The 14,856-nt window shown below is 48.9% G+C and overlaps 1 protein-coding gene across 7 annotated transcripts in view; it reads right to left on the reverse strand.

The window, feature by feature from the left end:
• Positions 1 to 13,254: 13,254 nt before the first annotated feature.
• The window catches only part of LOC142575118 (uncharacterized), a 171,263-nt gene continuing 169,661 nt past the window's right edge, over positions 13,255 to 14,856 (reverse strand). For 5 of the 7 annotated variants that reach the window (XM_075684120.1, XM_075684116.1, XM_075684121.1 and 2 more), the window contains one exon: positions 13,255 to 14,127. In XM_075684120.1, the coding sequence (XP_075540235.1) occupies positions 13,900 to 14,127 (228 nt within the window). In that variant the 3' untranslated portion in view covers positions 13,255 to 13,899. The remainder of the gene's footprint in view (positions 14,128 to 14,856) is intronic. The other 2 variants (XM_075684118.1, XM_075684119.1) reach the window with 2 other exon arrangements.

Genomic DNA, 14,856 nt, shown 5'->3' on the forward strand with positions numbered 1-14,856 from the left:
CTTATGGACCAGGTGCTACGAGGAATAGAGGACTTTGCACTTCCGTATCTCCATGACATGGCAATTTTTTCTTCATCATGGGCCGACCACATGCAACACCTGCGAACCGTGCTGTGTCGTCAACGAGAGGCCAACTTAACTGTTAAGGCACCCAAATGCCAATTAGGGCGCGCGGAGGTAGCTTATCTAGGTCATGTAATAGGGCAAGGCCATCGTCGGCCTTCCGAGGTTAAACTGACAGCAATAGACAACTTCCCGCAACCACGAACCAAGCGGGACATCAGATCATTCCTTGGCTTGGCGGGTTATTATATCCCGCGGTATTCCGAGATTGCAAGTTCTCTGACGCATGCTCTCAGAAAAACAGAACCACAAACGGTAAAGTGGGATGACGCAAAAGAAAAGGCTTTTAGTATGCTGAAGAAAGCATTAACGAGTCATCCAGTGTTGAACGCGCCCGACTACTCTAAGTCATTCATTCTTCAGTGTGATGCCAGTGACAGGGGTATAGGGGTGGTGCTCTGTCAAAAGAGAGATGACAAGAACGAACACCAAATACTGTACGCCAGTAGAAAGCTTTCAGTTCGTGAGGCAGCATACAGTGCATCAGAAAAAGAATGAGCCTGCATAGTATGGGCGGTGCATAAGCTAGCTTGCTATATCGCTGGTTCAAGATTCACTATAGAGACTGACCAATGTCCCCTCACATGGCTGCAGTCCATGCCTATGAAAAACGGTCGTCTTTAGCGCTCGAGCTTGGCTCTTCAACACTACACCTTCGATATTCGCTACAAGGGTAAGCTTAACGGCAATGCCGACGGTTTGAGTCGTTGCCCCTAGAGTAACGAAAGCCTCATGCTCATCCGGGTTTCCGTGGCATTTTTTCGTTCATTCGTACGTTTTCCGAATTCATATGTTTTTCCGAAGTGAAGCCGATTGTTAACTGATTTTTGAACGCTTTCAAGAAATGGCTGTTTTAGTGTTCGGGGGGGGGGGGAGGGAGAAGGCGCGTAGGGAATGGGAAAGGTGTAGAAGGTTTTCTTTTTTTTTTAAGCCGGGTGTGTATTGGGGGAGGGTGGCCTGGTGCTCGCTGCTTTGTGGTTCTGGGTCCGGCACTGTTCTGTGGTGATTGCTTGCCCACGCAGGAGACGAAAAGTTGCGAGACCTGCTTGCAAGAGCAATTTCACCGGACCCGACTAGGAAGAAAAGTCACAAGAGCGCCACGAGGACTGATGACCACTTCCAGGAATCTACCTGCTACGAACTAAGGGTTCGTCACCTCTAGGGATCTTCCTCCACCGCCGGAGATGCTGTTAGGGGTGGCGTCTGACACCACGTGGCGAAAGGAATTTCATCCGACCATATTCGTCGAAATGAGGACTGACTTCTCCTGCGATGGTTGGCGTCCCGCACATCGTGAACAAAGAACTTTCTCTCACCCGACCTTCTTCCACCAGGCCTCATAGAAATGATGCGTGACTTCTTAATTCGCCATTACCGTTTCGAGTGTCTACCTGTCTGCCGGAATCCCCACAGTGTACAGCCTCGTGTGTGTGTGTGTGTGTGTGTGTGTGTGTCTGTGTGTGTGTGTGTGTGCGTGCGTGCGTGCGTGCGAGTTTAGAGAGGCCCTTTCCTCGAATTGGACCTAGAAGAGAACTTCCACGAACCGGCAAAGCGCAGAAAAGGCGAACAGGCGTCTACAATTCCGGGAGGCGGAACGACTTCTTCCTTTCAGCAGGCTCGGTATAACCAGAGGAGGAGGGGCCCTCTTTCCGTACCGGTCACTTGACATCGACGGAAGCAAGATCCCGCCCACGATTGTAGAGCCTATTTAAGGGGCTCTGAAATGTACTTTTGATCACTTCATGCTCTTCTCATTTTTTTCATCTACCTTTGAATAAACCGCGCAAGTTTCGCACTAGAAAATCGTCTCGCCCTTGCTCGGTCGCCATGGTCTACCGGATGCCTGCAGCCCATCGACAACGCCACGCTACCCAATAAGTAACGTCGGTCGAGCTTCAATAGGCAGGCGCCGCTACTACTCGGCACTACGATACACTGCCCTGGAGTACGCAACATTACCCACTCTTCATCATCATCATCAGCCTGGTTACGCCCACTGCAGGGCAAAGGCCTCTCCCATACTTCTCCGACAACCCCGGTCATGCACTAATTGTGGCCATGCCGTCCCTGCAAACTTCTTAATCTCATCCGCCCGGCTAACCTTCTGCCGCCCCCTGCTACGCTTCCCTTGGGATCCAGTCCGTAACCCTTAATGACCATCGGTTATCTTCCCTCTTCATTACATGTCCTGCCCATGCCCCATTTCTTTTTCTTGATTTCAACTAAGATGTCATTACCTCGCGTTTGTTCCCTCCCCCAATCTGCTCTTTTCTTATCCCTTAACGTTACACCTATCATTCTTCTTTCCATAGCTCGTTGCGTCGTCCTCAATTTGAGAACCCTTTTTGTAAGCCTCCAGGTTTCTGCCTCGTAGGTGAGTACTGGTAAGACCCAGCTATTATACACTTTTCTCTTGAGGGATAATGGCAACCTGCTGTACATGATCTGGGAATGCCTGCCAAACGCACCCCAGCCCATTCTTCTGATTATTTCCGTCTTATGATCCGGATCCGCCGTCACTACCTGCCCTAAGTAGATGTATTCCCTTACGACTTCCAGTGCCTCGCTGCCTATTGTAAATTGCTGTTCTCTTTCGAGACTGTTCAACATTAGTTTTCTGCAGATTAATTTTTAGACCCACTCTTCCGCTTTGCCTCTCCCGGTCAGTGAGCATGCATTGCAATTGGTCCCTTGAGTTGCTAAGTAAGGCAATATCATCCGCGAATCGCGTTACTAAGGTATTCTCCATTAACTTTTATCCCCAATTCTTCCCAATCCAGGTCTCTGAATACGTCCTGTAAACACGCTGTGAATAGCATTGGAGAGATCGTATCTCCCTGCCTGACGCCCATCTTTATTGGGATTTTGTTGGTTTCTTTATGGAGGACTACGGTGGCTGTGGAGCCGCTATAGGTATCTTTCAGTATTTTTACATCCGGCTCGTCTACACCCCGATTCCGTAATGCCTCCATGACTGCTGAGGCTTCGACAGAATCAAACGCTTTCTCGTAATCAATGAAAGCTATATATAAGGGTTGGTTATATTCCGCACATTTCTCTATCACCTGATTGATAGTGTGAATATGGTCTATTGTAGAGTAGCCTTTACGGAATCCTGCCTGGTCCTTTGGTTGACGGAAGTCTAAGGTGTTCCTGATTCTATTTGCGATTACCTTTGTAAAGAGTTTGTAGGCAACTGACAGTAAGCTGATCGGTCCATAATTTTTCAAGTCTTTGGCGTCCCCTTTCTAATGGATTAGGATTATGTTAGCGTTCTTCCAAGATTCCGGTACGCTCGTGGTCATAAGGCGTTGCGTATACAGGGTGGCCAGTTTCTCTAGAACAATCCGCCCACCATCCTTCAACAAATCTGTTACCTTATCCTCATAGGCTGCCTTCCCCCTTTGCATATCTCACAAGGCTTTCTTTACTTCTTCCGGCGTTACCTTTGAGATTTCGAATTCCTCTAGACTATTTTCTCTTCCACTATCGTCGTGCGTGCCACTGGTACTGTATAAGTCTCTGTAGAACTCCTCAGCCACTTGAACTATCTCATCCATATTAGTAATGATATTGCTGGCTTTTTCTCTTAACGCATACATCTGATTCTTGCCAATTCCTAGCTTCTTCTTCACTGTTTTAGGCTTCCGCCGTTCCTAAGAGCATGTTCAATTCTATCCATATTATACTTCTTTCTGTCAGCTGTCTTACGCTTGTTGATTAACTTCGAAAGTTCTGCTAGTTCTATTCCAGCTGTAGGGTTAGAGGCTTTCGTACATTGGCGTTTCTTGATCAGATCTTTCGTCTCCTGCGATAGTTTACTGGTATCCTGCCTAATGGTGGTACCACCGACTTCCATTGCACACTCCTTAATGATGCCCACAAGATTGTCGTTCATTGCTTCAACACTAAGGTCCTCTTCCTGAGTTAAAGCCGAATACCTGTTCTGTAGCTTGATCTGGAATTCCTCTATTTTCCCTCTTACCGCTAACTCATTGATCGGCTTCTTATGTACCAGTTTCTTCCGTTCCCTCCTCAGGTCTAGGCTAATTCATTTCTTACCATCCTGTGGTCCCTGCAGCGCACCTTGCCGTGGACGTCCACATCTTGTATGATGCCAGGGTTAGCGCAGAGTATGAAGTCTATTTCATTTCTAGTCTCGCCGTTCGGGCTCCTCCACCTCCCCTTTCGGTAACCCGCTTGCGGAAGAAGGTATTCATTATCCTCATATTATTCTGTTCCGCAAACTCTACTAATCACTCTCCCCTGCTATTCCTAGTGCCTATGCCATATTCCCCCACTGCCTTGTCCCCAGCCTGCTTCTTGCCTACCTTGGCATTAAAGTAGCCCATTAGTATAGTGTATTTAGGTTTCACTCTACCCATCGCCGATTCCACGTCTTCATACAAGCTTTCGACTTCCTGGTCATCATGACTGGATGTAGGGCCGTAGACCTGTACAATCTTCATTTTGTACCTCTTATTAAGTTTAACACCAAGACGTACCACCCTCTCGTTAATGCTATAGAATTCCTGTATGTTACCAGTTATATTCTTATTAATCAGGAATCCGACTCCTAGTTCACTCCGCTATGCCCCGGTAGCACAGGACGTACCCGCTTTTTAGCACTGTATATGCTTCCTTTGGCCTCCTAACTTCACTGAGCCCTATTATATCCCACTTACTGCCCTCTAATTCCTCCAATAGCACTGCTAGACTCGCCTCACTAGATAACGTTCTAGCGTTAAACGTTGCCAGGTTCATATTCCAATGGCGGCCTGTCCGGAGCCAGTGATTCTTAGCACCCTCTGCTGCGTCGCAGGTCTGACCGCCGCCGTGGTTAGTTGCTTCGCAGCTGCTGGGGACCGAGGCACGGGGGTTGATTGTTGTGTTCATATAGGAGGTTGTGACCAAGTACTGCACCAGGGTGGCCAATCCCGCTCTGGTGAGGGAGTGCGTTACCGGTTCTGCTCACCGGGATCAGGCCACACTCCAGGCCTGTTTGTGCACGCGTTTGTGCAATTTTATCAACACGCGGATTTTTTTTTAATCCGGTGGAAAATTGCCGGCACCGGGATTCGAACCACGGACCTCTTGGACGCGAGGCGGGTGTTCTACCTCTACACCACTGCTGCAATTGCGGGCAACTAAGTCTATGTATGGAGGGCTCGGCCAGAGTAAGGTCACGACGCTGGTTGCCAAAGCTGTCACCGCAATCAGACACGACATCGACGCATCTTTCTCCTCAAGATTTACAGCCCGCCAAGCCAGAGAAAAGCCAACTTCGCCTACCTGCTACGCAAGGTTGAACGAGCAGCACGCAAGGAGGGTCTCATCATACTGGGGGATTTTAATGGCTGGCACAAAAGCTGGGGTAACGTTAAGGAAACTGAAAAAGGCAGAGATCTGGACAGAGAAGCGGATCGCCGAAGGCTGAGTTTCATCACAGACCACACCCAACCCACGCGATTGGGCAACAGTATCAATCGAGATTGGTGACCAGACTTGGCATTCGTCAGAAGGATAAGGGATGTTCGATGGGAAAACGACGGGGAAACGCATGGCAGCGACCACTTCATTTTGCGCATCAAGATAGAAACCCTCCCGATCAGGAAAAGACTTGGCCAGGCTAAGCTCAGCGACTGGGTAGCCTATAGAAAAATTAGGGCAGAGTCCGAAGACCCTGAGATCACCTACATTACGCGCTGGGTCGCAGGAATCAAGGCAGACTGAAAAAGGCTAACCCGAGAGGTTGCCCTCACCACCAACACACCCGAGGTGGATAAGCATCATTTACATGTATGGGACGCCCGACGGGGCCTACTAAGATTATGGAAGCGGCAGAAGCAGAACAGAAAACCCAGACTAAAGATCGTCGAGGTCACCTGACAAGCCCAAGAGCTCTCAGGGCACAACTGGGACCAAAAACGTAACGAGCTACAGGGCACCCCAGGATGGAAAAAGACATGGGCCTTGCTTGCTAAGGGCTCTTATAGACCCAACTGTGACCAAGTCCGATAATCGTAAAACGACTCAACGGATCGCGCACCGATTCCCAGTCACAGACCGGAAAATGCTAGAGAACATCAAGCAGCGCTTCATTGGGGATACAACGGACGTCTAATGCAGCTTGGCATACACGGGCGAAGAATATCCCGCTCTAGATGAACCCATTACCACAGGAGTCAAGACACGCTGTGATGTCTGCCAAAAAGAACACTACGCCAGGTAAGGATGGCATGTCCAACGCCATGATAGGGAACCTGGACGAAAACTCGGTCAAACTATTTACAGAATTCGTAAATAAACACTGGGAACGGGGGACCATCCCGGACGACTGGAGACATGCGGAGATAAGAATGATTCTGAAGTCCGGAAAGACTGCCTGCCTGGAAAACCTGCGACCCATTTCGCTACCGTCCTGCTTGGGAAAAGTATACGAGAAAATTGTACTTAAGAGGTCGGAGATCCACCTGGACGATGACGAGCTCATGCCACATACTATGGTTGGATTCAGAAAATGCCTCTCAACGCAAGACATCCTCAGTGACAGTGAAAACTTTCCTGTGACCGAACCGCCACCATTGGTATAGGAGGCATCAGGACTGACACCTTCAAGACGCCCAAACAGGGAACACCGCAGGGTTTTTAACATTGTTATGATCGGCTTAGCACGGAAGCTCGAAAAAATTGAACGACTCAGGCATGTCATATACGCCGACGACGTCACAATGTGGGTCACCAAGGGATACCTAGGATAAAAACGAGACCTTCTGCAGAGTGCAGCAGACAGTCCACGCATACGCTGAACACTGCGGACTTGCATGCTCCCCGGAGAAATCTGAGGTGCTCAGAGTCTACAGAAGAGGATACAATCTGCAAAACTCCGTAGACATCTTCATATGGGGGGAAGAAGATTCCGGAGGTATCCCAAGTTTTTAAAGTTATGTTTTACGTGCCAAAACCACTTTATGATTATGAGAGACGCTGTAGTGGAGGACTCCGGAAATTTCGACCACCAGGGGATCTTTAACGTGCACCTAAATCTAAGTACACGGTTGTTTTTGCATTTCGCCTCCATCGAAATGCGGCCGCCATGGGAGGTATTCCAAGATCCTTTCCATGTGGATACAAAGCAACTGTCGTGTGGATCACACAATCAGACAGCTCGCAAACACTACAGCGCAGATCAAGACGCTGATCGCAAGAATCTCAGACAGACGACAAGGTATGAAGCAAGAGGACACACGTAGGCTAATACAGGCCTTCGTGGTCAGTAGACTTGTATAGTGTGTCCCCTACCAAACACCGCTCGAGCAGGAAAAAGAACAATTAGAGGCAATCCTTAGAAAAGCTTACAAATCCACTTTCGGACTGCCGGTGAACACCTCGACGGAAAAATTCCTTAAATTGGGCATAAACAACACAGTGCAAGAACACATCGAAGCTCACCTTCCCGCGCAGGAAATGAGACTCATGCTGACCTAAACAAACACGGTGAAGATACTGGGTATGAGGGTTGCTTGCATAGAAATTAGCAGCACGGAAAGCATAGCTAGAGAGATTCGAGAGATCATTGAGATTAGCCCGATACCGAGAAACATGCACCCTAAAATACACAAGGCCAGAAGGCAAGATCAGAAGCACACAGAAGATATTTCGCGCGGAGAAAACACGTGTTATAGGTCGACGCGATCACATACAAAGAACACTCCGGGGCGGAAGTCAGCGTAGTTGATCACCACCTTAGAGAAATCAATTGCGCTTCGATCAAAGGCAACAACATCCTCGAGGCTGAGGAAGCGGCAATCGCACTCGCCATCACCCACCAGGGTGAAGAGGCCCCTACAGCAATATTTACGGGCGCGCGAGAAGCGTGCAGAAGGTACAGCAGTGGACGCATATCCACTGCGGCCATCTGCATACTCAAGACGAGAAAAATCACCTTTTCGAGATGCTTCATTACGTGGACGCCAGGCCATGAAACTGTGACAGGGAACCAGCGTGCCAACGTCTAAGCATACGCCAACCGGGGTATGCACCACGACGGGGAACCAGACAGTCACCAGACGCTACGGAGCAACGTTAGAAAACCAAAGAGCCCTAAGGAGGATCACAAATATCTTAGTAAAAAGCAGTCGGTCGCCTGGGAACCTGCAGACTAATACATACCCCAGTGTGAGTCTACTCAGCAAAAGCTATCTAGCAACACGTGGCAATATATTCCCGCTATGCGGGGAACACGCAACGTGTTTTTTTCTTTTTTTTGGAAGAGAATATAGAGTCGAGGGTCCCAAAGTCAAAGACTGCAACGGGACCCTCGGTTAATAATAACAATGTAGAGATGTATGAAAGAAGAGCAAGCTATAATTAAAAGAAACAAACACAATCGCAAAAATACAGCAAAGAAAAATAAGATCAATGAGAACAAATTCAATATATACAAGCCTATAGTGCATAAAAACTGTCAATACATGCAAATAACAAATGTAGTGTAATGAATGACGTAAACTTAGTTACACATATAAAACAGCTTATGGGTATGACTAAATGTATGAAAGGATGAAGATTTAATGCTGACGGGTAAACCATTCCACAGTTTTATAGCAGCGAATGATGAAGTCATTTTTCCATAGTTAGAATGAACCATAGGTAGCAGAAAACTGGAGACGCGCAAACCTGGTGTTATTCTAATTGATGAGTTACCACGTTACATGGGCCTGCGAAAAACCAAAGGAAACGCCAGTACACAAAACACCAACACCGGAGCAATGGGAGGCTGCACTGTCCTGCTCGAAGCCTGAACAGCCCAAGCTGATCGATAGAGCTAGCGAGATGGCAAAGGCCACAGGGGCCCTGGACTGAGGGCTCCACCTTCGCCGGTATACCTCCTTTGTGAACATAAAGTTTTTCATTCAGCGTTTAATGGACATTGGGCCACCCCCAAATATCAAGCTGGTCGACATCCAAATGTCAAGTTGGCCCAACCACACACTTCATCTGTGCCGCCACCAAACTTTAAGTAGCCCCATAGCGAAATTGAAGTTGGGCCACCCCCAAATTTTACCTGGCCTACCCCTAGATTTCAAGTTATCCACCCCCCCAAATTTAACTTGACCCTCCACGAAATTTCAAGTTGGCCCATATCCGAGTTTCAACCTGGCCCACCCCCAAATTTCAAGTTGGCCTGCCCCCAAACTGACTTGGAAAGCATATTTAGCGCAAGCGAACAAGGACAGAAGAGAGACGACACCACAAGTCACAGAGTTCACATCTCATCTCCCTATGCAACATTTTGTTTGATAAGATGGGAATCTCATTATCACAATCAGTTATGGATTCTACAAAATGTTTGTGCTGTTTATTGCCGTCTTATGTTTAATGAGCGCATCGTGCTGTCGTCTCCCTTCTGTCCCTGTTCGCTGGCGCTAAATATGCTTTCCAAGTCAGTTTGCCAACACGCCCAACAAATGGCGATGCTGCCCTCAAAGTTTAAGTTAGCCCACTCCCCAATTTCAGATGCCCTACCCCCCATTTCAAGTTGGCCCACCCACAAATTTCAAGTTGGCCCACTTGCAAATTTCAAGTCGGCCCACCCACAAATTTCAAGTTGCCCTGCACCCAAATTTCAGTTGGTCTACTTCAAAACTTCAAGTTGACCCAATCCCCAATTTCAGGTTGACTCACCCCAAACTCCAGTTGGCCCACCATACTATAAGCTTCCTCATGCATTTTCAAAGGAGCCGGATGTACGAGTATCTGGGTATTCTTTCTTTACTTGAAGTTGTTCCTTATCGCTTAATAGCTACCACTCATCTACATTTACACTATCATAAGGACCCTATGTGTCTGAATTACGCATTTTTGTGCTTGGATTGATGGAATAGATAGAACAGCGATTGGCTGAGGGAATGCGTAAAATAAAGATTTCTAGTAGCGTTTTCTTTATTAGCTCTGGAAGAAATGCAGATAAATATATATTTTCGGAACAATCACAGTTCTTTTGGGTCCATCGTTTACTGCTCTACCAAGCGTCAAAACCGGCTCGTATTGTTATTCAGGAAGTTGCATAACGATGCGTGGCTGCCAGTCCCGTACAACCACATAGAGCGCAGGACGCTGCTGTACTGCGTCCACTGCGGAAGGTTAGAAAAACACCCAGATAAGCATAGCTAGGAAGTCACTACGTCAGGCAGTTAGACTGATAACGGTAGAAGCGTCATTCAAAAAACACGGAACCATGCTCCACTTCTGGCAGCGTTTTCTCTACTTTTTAAATAAAGAGATGTGGATCCATAAATAGTTCCACAAGCAACGGTTAAATTTGTTAGTTTCGTTTTGCCTTCCTGTTTGACTGTTGCCTCGGCTCTCTCCCTATGTAGATGGCTTAATTTCTCAACTCCTTGCGACTCTTGTTTCCAGTTGCCAGTTTTGCATGAAAAGTGCTGTACAAGTACGGAAAAACCAGACGAGGTAACAGGTGACATTCATATTCCTTATGGAGCAATAAAACAACGGACAGCGACCAAAAGAAGTACCAAAAAAGGAATAAATCTAAAAGACGTTTCGGCTTCCCTACGGAAGCCTTGTTACAATGGGTTGAAGGAAAGTTCACGGAAGCTTATGTATACTTCGGAACGAACAGTTTCGAATGCCGCTTCGTTTCGAACACACGGATCCGTTTCGAACACACGGATGCAACGGGCCACAAGACTGACTGGGATCGCTCGAGTTATCGGTCAGGAAAGGAACCTGAAATCTCGGCTGTATCTGGAATCACTGGAGATACAGAAAACACGTCACAGGCTGAATCGAAATGAGGGAACCCTCCCCCCGTCATACAGGCGCTGCTTACGCCACGTTCTGAAGTATACGTAAGCTTGAACTTTCCTTGAACCCATTGTGAACAAGGCTTCCGTAGGGAAGCTAAAAATTATGGGGTTTTACATGCCAAAGAAAGAGAGAGAGAGAGAGAGAGCTTTATTGAAAATGCCTGCACAATCGGTTAGGCTCCCTCCACGCAGGGAGGACAAGCTTTTACCTCGACGCGGCCACTACGTCCCTCTCGTGCGTTGTGCTCCTCGAGGTCTTGGTCCCTCGCTACTTCCGCAGGTCCGAGAGGGCCGCCGCCCCCTTCCTGGGGGTGCTGCCCCCCTTCCCCTCGGTTTCGCGCGGTCGCTGCCTCTCTAGAGCTGCCGAGACTTGCTGGACGGCCTTGAGTTGTGTCTCTTGATCATAGCTCCTTGTTGCAGCCTCTAGCTGCGGCGGGATCGTCGTCTTCTCACTGGCTTCTCGCGGATTTACGCTACAGTCCCAAAGGATGTGAGCCGCGGTGGCTCTCTCCTTCGCGCACAGCCTACAGACGTCACTCGCGTACACGCTCGGACACACGTGCTTAGCTAGCACTGGGGTGAGCAGGGACCCCGTCTGTAACTGTCTGTATAACACAGCCTCCTTCCGGGTAAGCCCCGAGTGAGGTGGCGGCATAGTCTGTCTGTTCAGTCTGTACCACTTCACTATTTCGTTGAAGGTGGTCATCTTGTCCTTGGCACTGCACCGCGACCAACACTCCGAGTCGGCCGTGCTTGCAGCTGCGCGGTTGGTTAGTCCTCGCGCGGCCGAGTTGGCCGTCTCGTTGTGGTTCACGTTCCCGCGTTCCGACACGTCACTGCCCATGTGGGCCGGAAACCACTTGATCACCACAGCACTTTTGCGTCCGATGTCTTCGGCCTAGCGCAGTATGGGCGCGGCCTCACTACATACCCTACCCTTGGCGTAGTTCTTCACTGCCGTTCTAGAGTCACACAACACTGTAGTGCATCCAGGATCGGGGACGGCCAAGGCGATGGTCACCTCCTCCGCCCGGTGCGCTTCTCGAGTCCGGACGCTCGCCGCGGTCTTCGTTGCACTTGTCGATACCCTGACAGCCACCGCCGCGTATGCCAAAACCACTTTCTGATCATGAGGCACACCGTAGTGGAAGACTCCAGAAATTTTGACCACCTGGGGTTCTTTAACGTGCACCTAAATCTAAGTGCACGGGTGTTTTCGCATTTCGCCCCCATCGAAATGCGGCTGCCGTGTTCCGTAGGGAAGCTGAAACGTCTTTTAGATTTATTCCTTTTCAGTACTTCATTTGGCCGGTGTCCGTCGTTTTATTGCTTCATGCTCCATCCCGACCAGACGGGCTTTCGTCGAACACTCGATTTCCTATTCCTTATGGTTTTAACGGTTATTGCAGGGTTTGATCATGGACGCTGTTTCGCATGAGCTTATTTTGCACCTTATCTAACCTATATCACGGGTATATGGTTCCAAGGATATGTCAGCGTCGCGGCGAGCCGTCACTCGAGGAAATAGTTACGGAAAAGGAAAAAAAAACACAAATGTCGTTCTCTCCGGCCGCAACTCGCTCCGCGAGCATACAGGCCGGCTGACTACGAACCGAATCCCTTTCCTGGTCCCTGGATCAGTCTAAACAAAGGTTGAACTAATGAAGCAATAGCGATGCGCGTGACAGTTGTAATAGATGGTGACAACTGAACGCATATCGAATTAATCGCGCGGGCAACGAATCGATGTGAAAACTGGCCTTCACAACCCAGGAGATGCCGACGACTACCGCCGTCCGAAAGGAGTTAAAAAGGGAGCAAAATGTTGACCGCCGAATAGCTGTCAAGTCTCAAGCTTGTTTTGGCGGTGCTTTAGCAATGTGTGTGAGGAGTGGTGGCGTGGGTGGGGGGAGGGGGTCGTTCCGCTTAGATTCGGGGGGGAGGGCGCCTCCCCCCTGGGTACGTGCCTGGGCACATACCCAGTGGCACGTATATCCAATGACCCAAGTCGGCATGAAAGAAGTTCTTGATGACGCCACCTATCCAGTGAGAAATCAATAAGTTGGCGTCAAAGAGGTTCCTTGAAGAGCGTCGCACATGCCCAGTGGTACATTTTTACAGCGTTAACCTCGGAATCGGCACATGGAAACGGCGAGATACACCCCAAAAGTTGGGTTGACTCAGAGAACGCTTCACATTGCAAAGATTGGCCTACTTCGCACTTTTACAAAGACATATTCACCGCTAAAAGGACGAAAACCGAAACTAACAGGCAAGAAACACTGACGGTAACGTGGGCGGCTCTTTCAAAAGATTTATTACGAGCACACACATGAACAAATACACAAACGTGACAGCCATACAGCTTATGCAATCGGTGCCTTTTATTTTCTTCAGTGTGTCCTCATCATTTCGCTTGCCGTTTGACCCCAGCGACGGCCGATCAAATCCGCCGTATGCAAACGCCGCCTCCCACAGGCAGCCCTTGCAGCGCGGGGGCGCCACTAGATTTCTATTTTAGCAGAAAATAAGTAATTATTTAGTATTTCTTGTTCCATACCCACAACACAAATGATTCACGATTTACAGCGCATAAAAGACAAGCAAAAATACACACAATTCAAGGAAAACACGGAACAAGAATACTGACAAAAAGATAACGACACCGGTAGGGATTTAAGGTGAGACCGTTTTTGCCTTCTTTTTTTGAAGCCACATATTGTGTCCTATTTTTTGTCTATAAGCGTGAGTGTGTGATCCTGCATTACTTTTACATTAAAGGCTTTCAATGAGCGCTCAGCTGAAAGAAAGCGCTCGCGTCATCCCTACTTTTCGCTTGTCTCCGCCCAATGATCCTTTCTTCTTCGACACAAGTGATGTTCGCGGTCACAAGACAGTCACCGAAACGCTTGTTCCGCCCAACGGCCCCATGTTTCGATCGGGTTCACCAGTCATCGTGGGTCCTCCGCTGCTCCCACAGCGCTTGAACAGCGTATCCCAATGTCAACAGCAGCGCCTGCGTGGGTCTCGTCATGACCGGCGAGTAGTGCAGGAGGCGGCAGCCATCCAGGTGGCGCCACACCGCCTGTGTGTAGGCGACCAGGCCAAGCGCCGTGGCACCGGCGCGAACCGGCAACGTCAGCATGCCACCGTTGTCACCGCTTCCATCTCCCTGAGGAACATAAGTGAGACCTGTTGCTCAGCGCATCAAATGTGGTACCAAATCTTAAACGCACGACCACCCATCGGACATCGCAATCTTTAGCTGCCCATTGGCACTTTCCTGCGAAATCTCCCGCACAATATCTCTCAGCAGGTGGTCGGTATGCTGCTACATCGGGCTCCGCAATCGGTAACGGCGTAGCTGCATGCAGCAAGCAAGCCAGAGCGAGCACCAAACGTCTCGAATGCCACGTGACCACCTTCTACATGTCATGACATCGCGGCACATAAATCGTCCGGGGAACGAAACCGAAACTAGTACACGGGGCATTTCTAACTTTTCATCGTCATCATCATAATCATCATAATCATCATAATCATCATCCCCATCTGCCTATGTTTATGTCCACTGCAGGGCGAAGGCCTCCCAGCGATCTCCAATTACCTATGTCTTGCGCCAGCTTATTCCAACTTGCGTTAGCAAGTTTTCTAATTTCATCACCCCAACAAGTTTTCTGCGGTGGACTGCGCTTCCATTCCTCTGGCACCCATTCTGTAACTCTAACGGTCCACCGGTAAACTGCCAACGCATTACATGGCCTACCCCCCCCCCCCCCCAAGCTACACTTTTTTCTCTTAATATAAACTAGAATATCGACTATCCCCGTTCGCTAACGCCTAACATTTTTCGTTCCATCAGGCTTTGCGCGGTCCTTAGCTTGCTCTCGAGATTCTTTGT

This window comes from Dermacentor variabilis, chromosome 3 (genome assembly GCF_050947875.1).
Source record: "Dermacentor variabilis isolate Ectoservices chromosome 3, ASM5094787v1, whole genome shotgun sequence".
NCBI lineage: Eukaryota > Metazoa > Arthropoda > Arachnida > Ixodida > Ixodidae > Dermacentor > Dermacentor variabilis.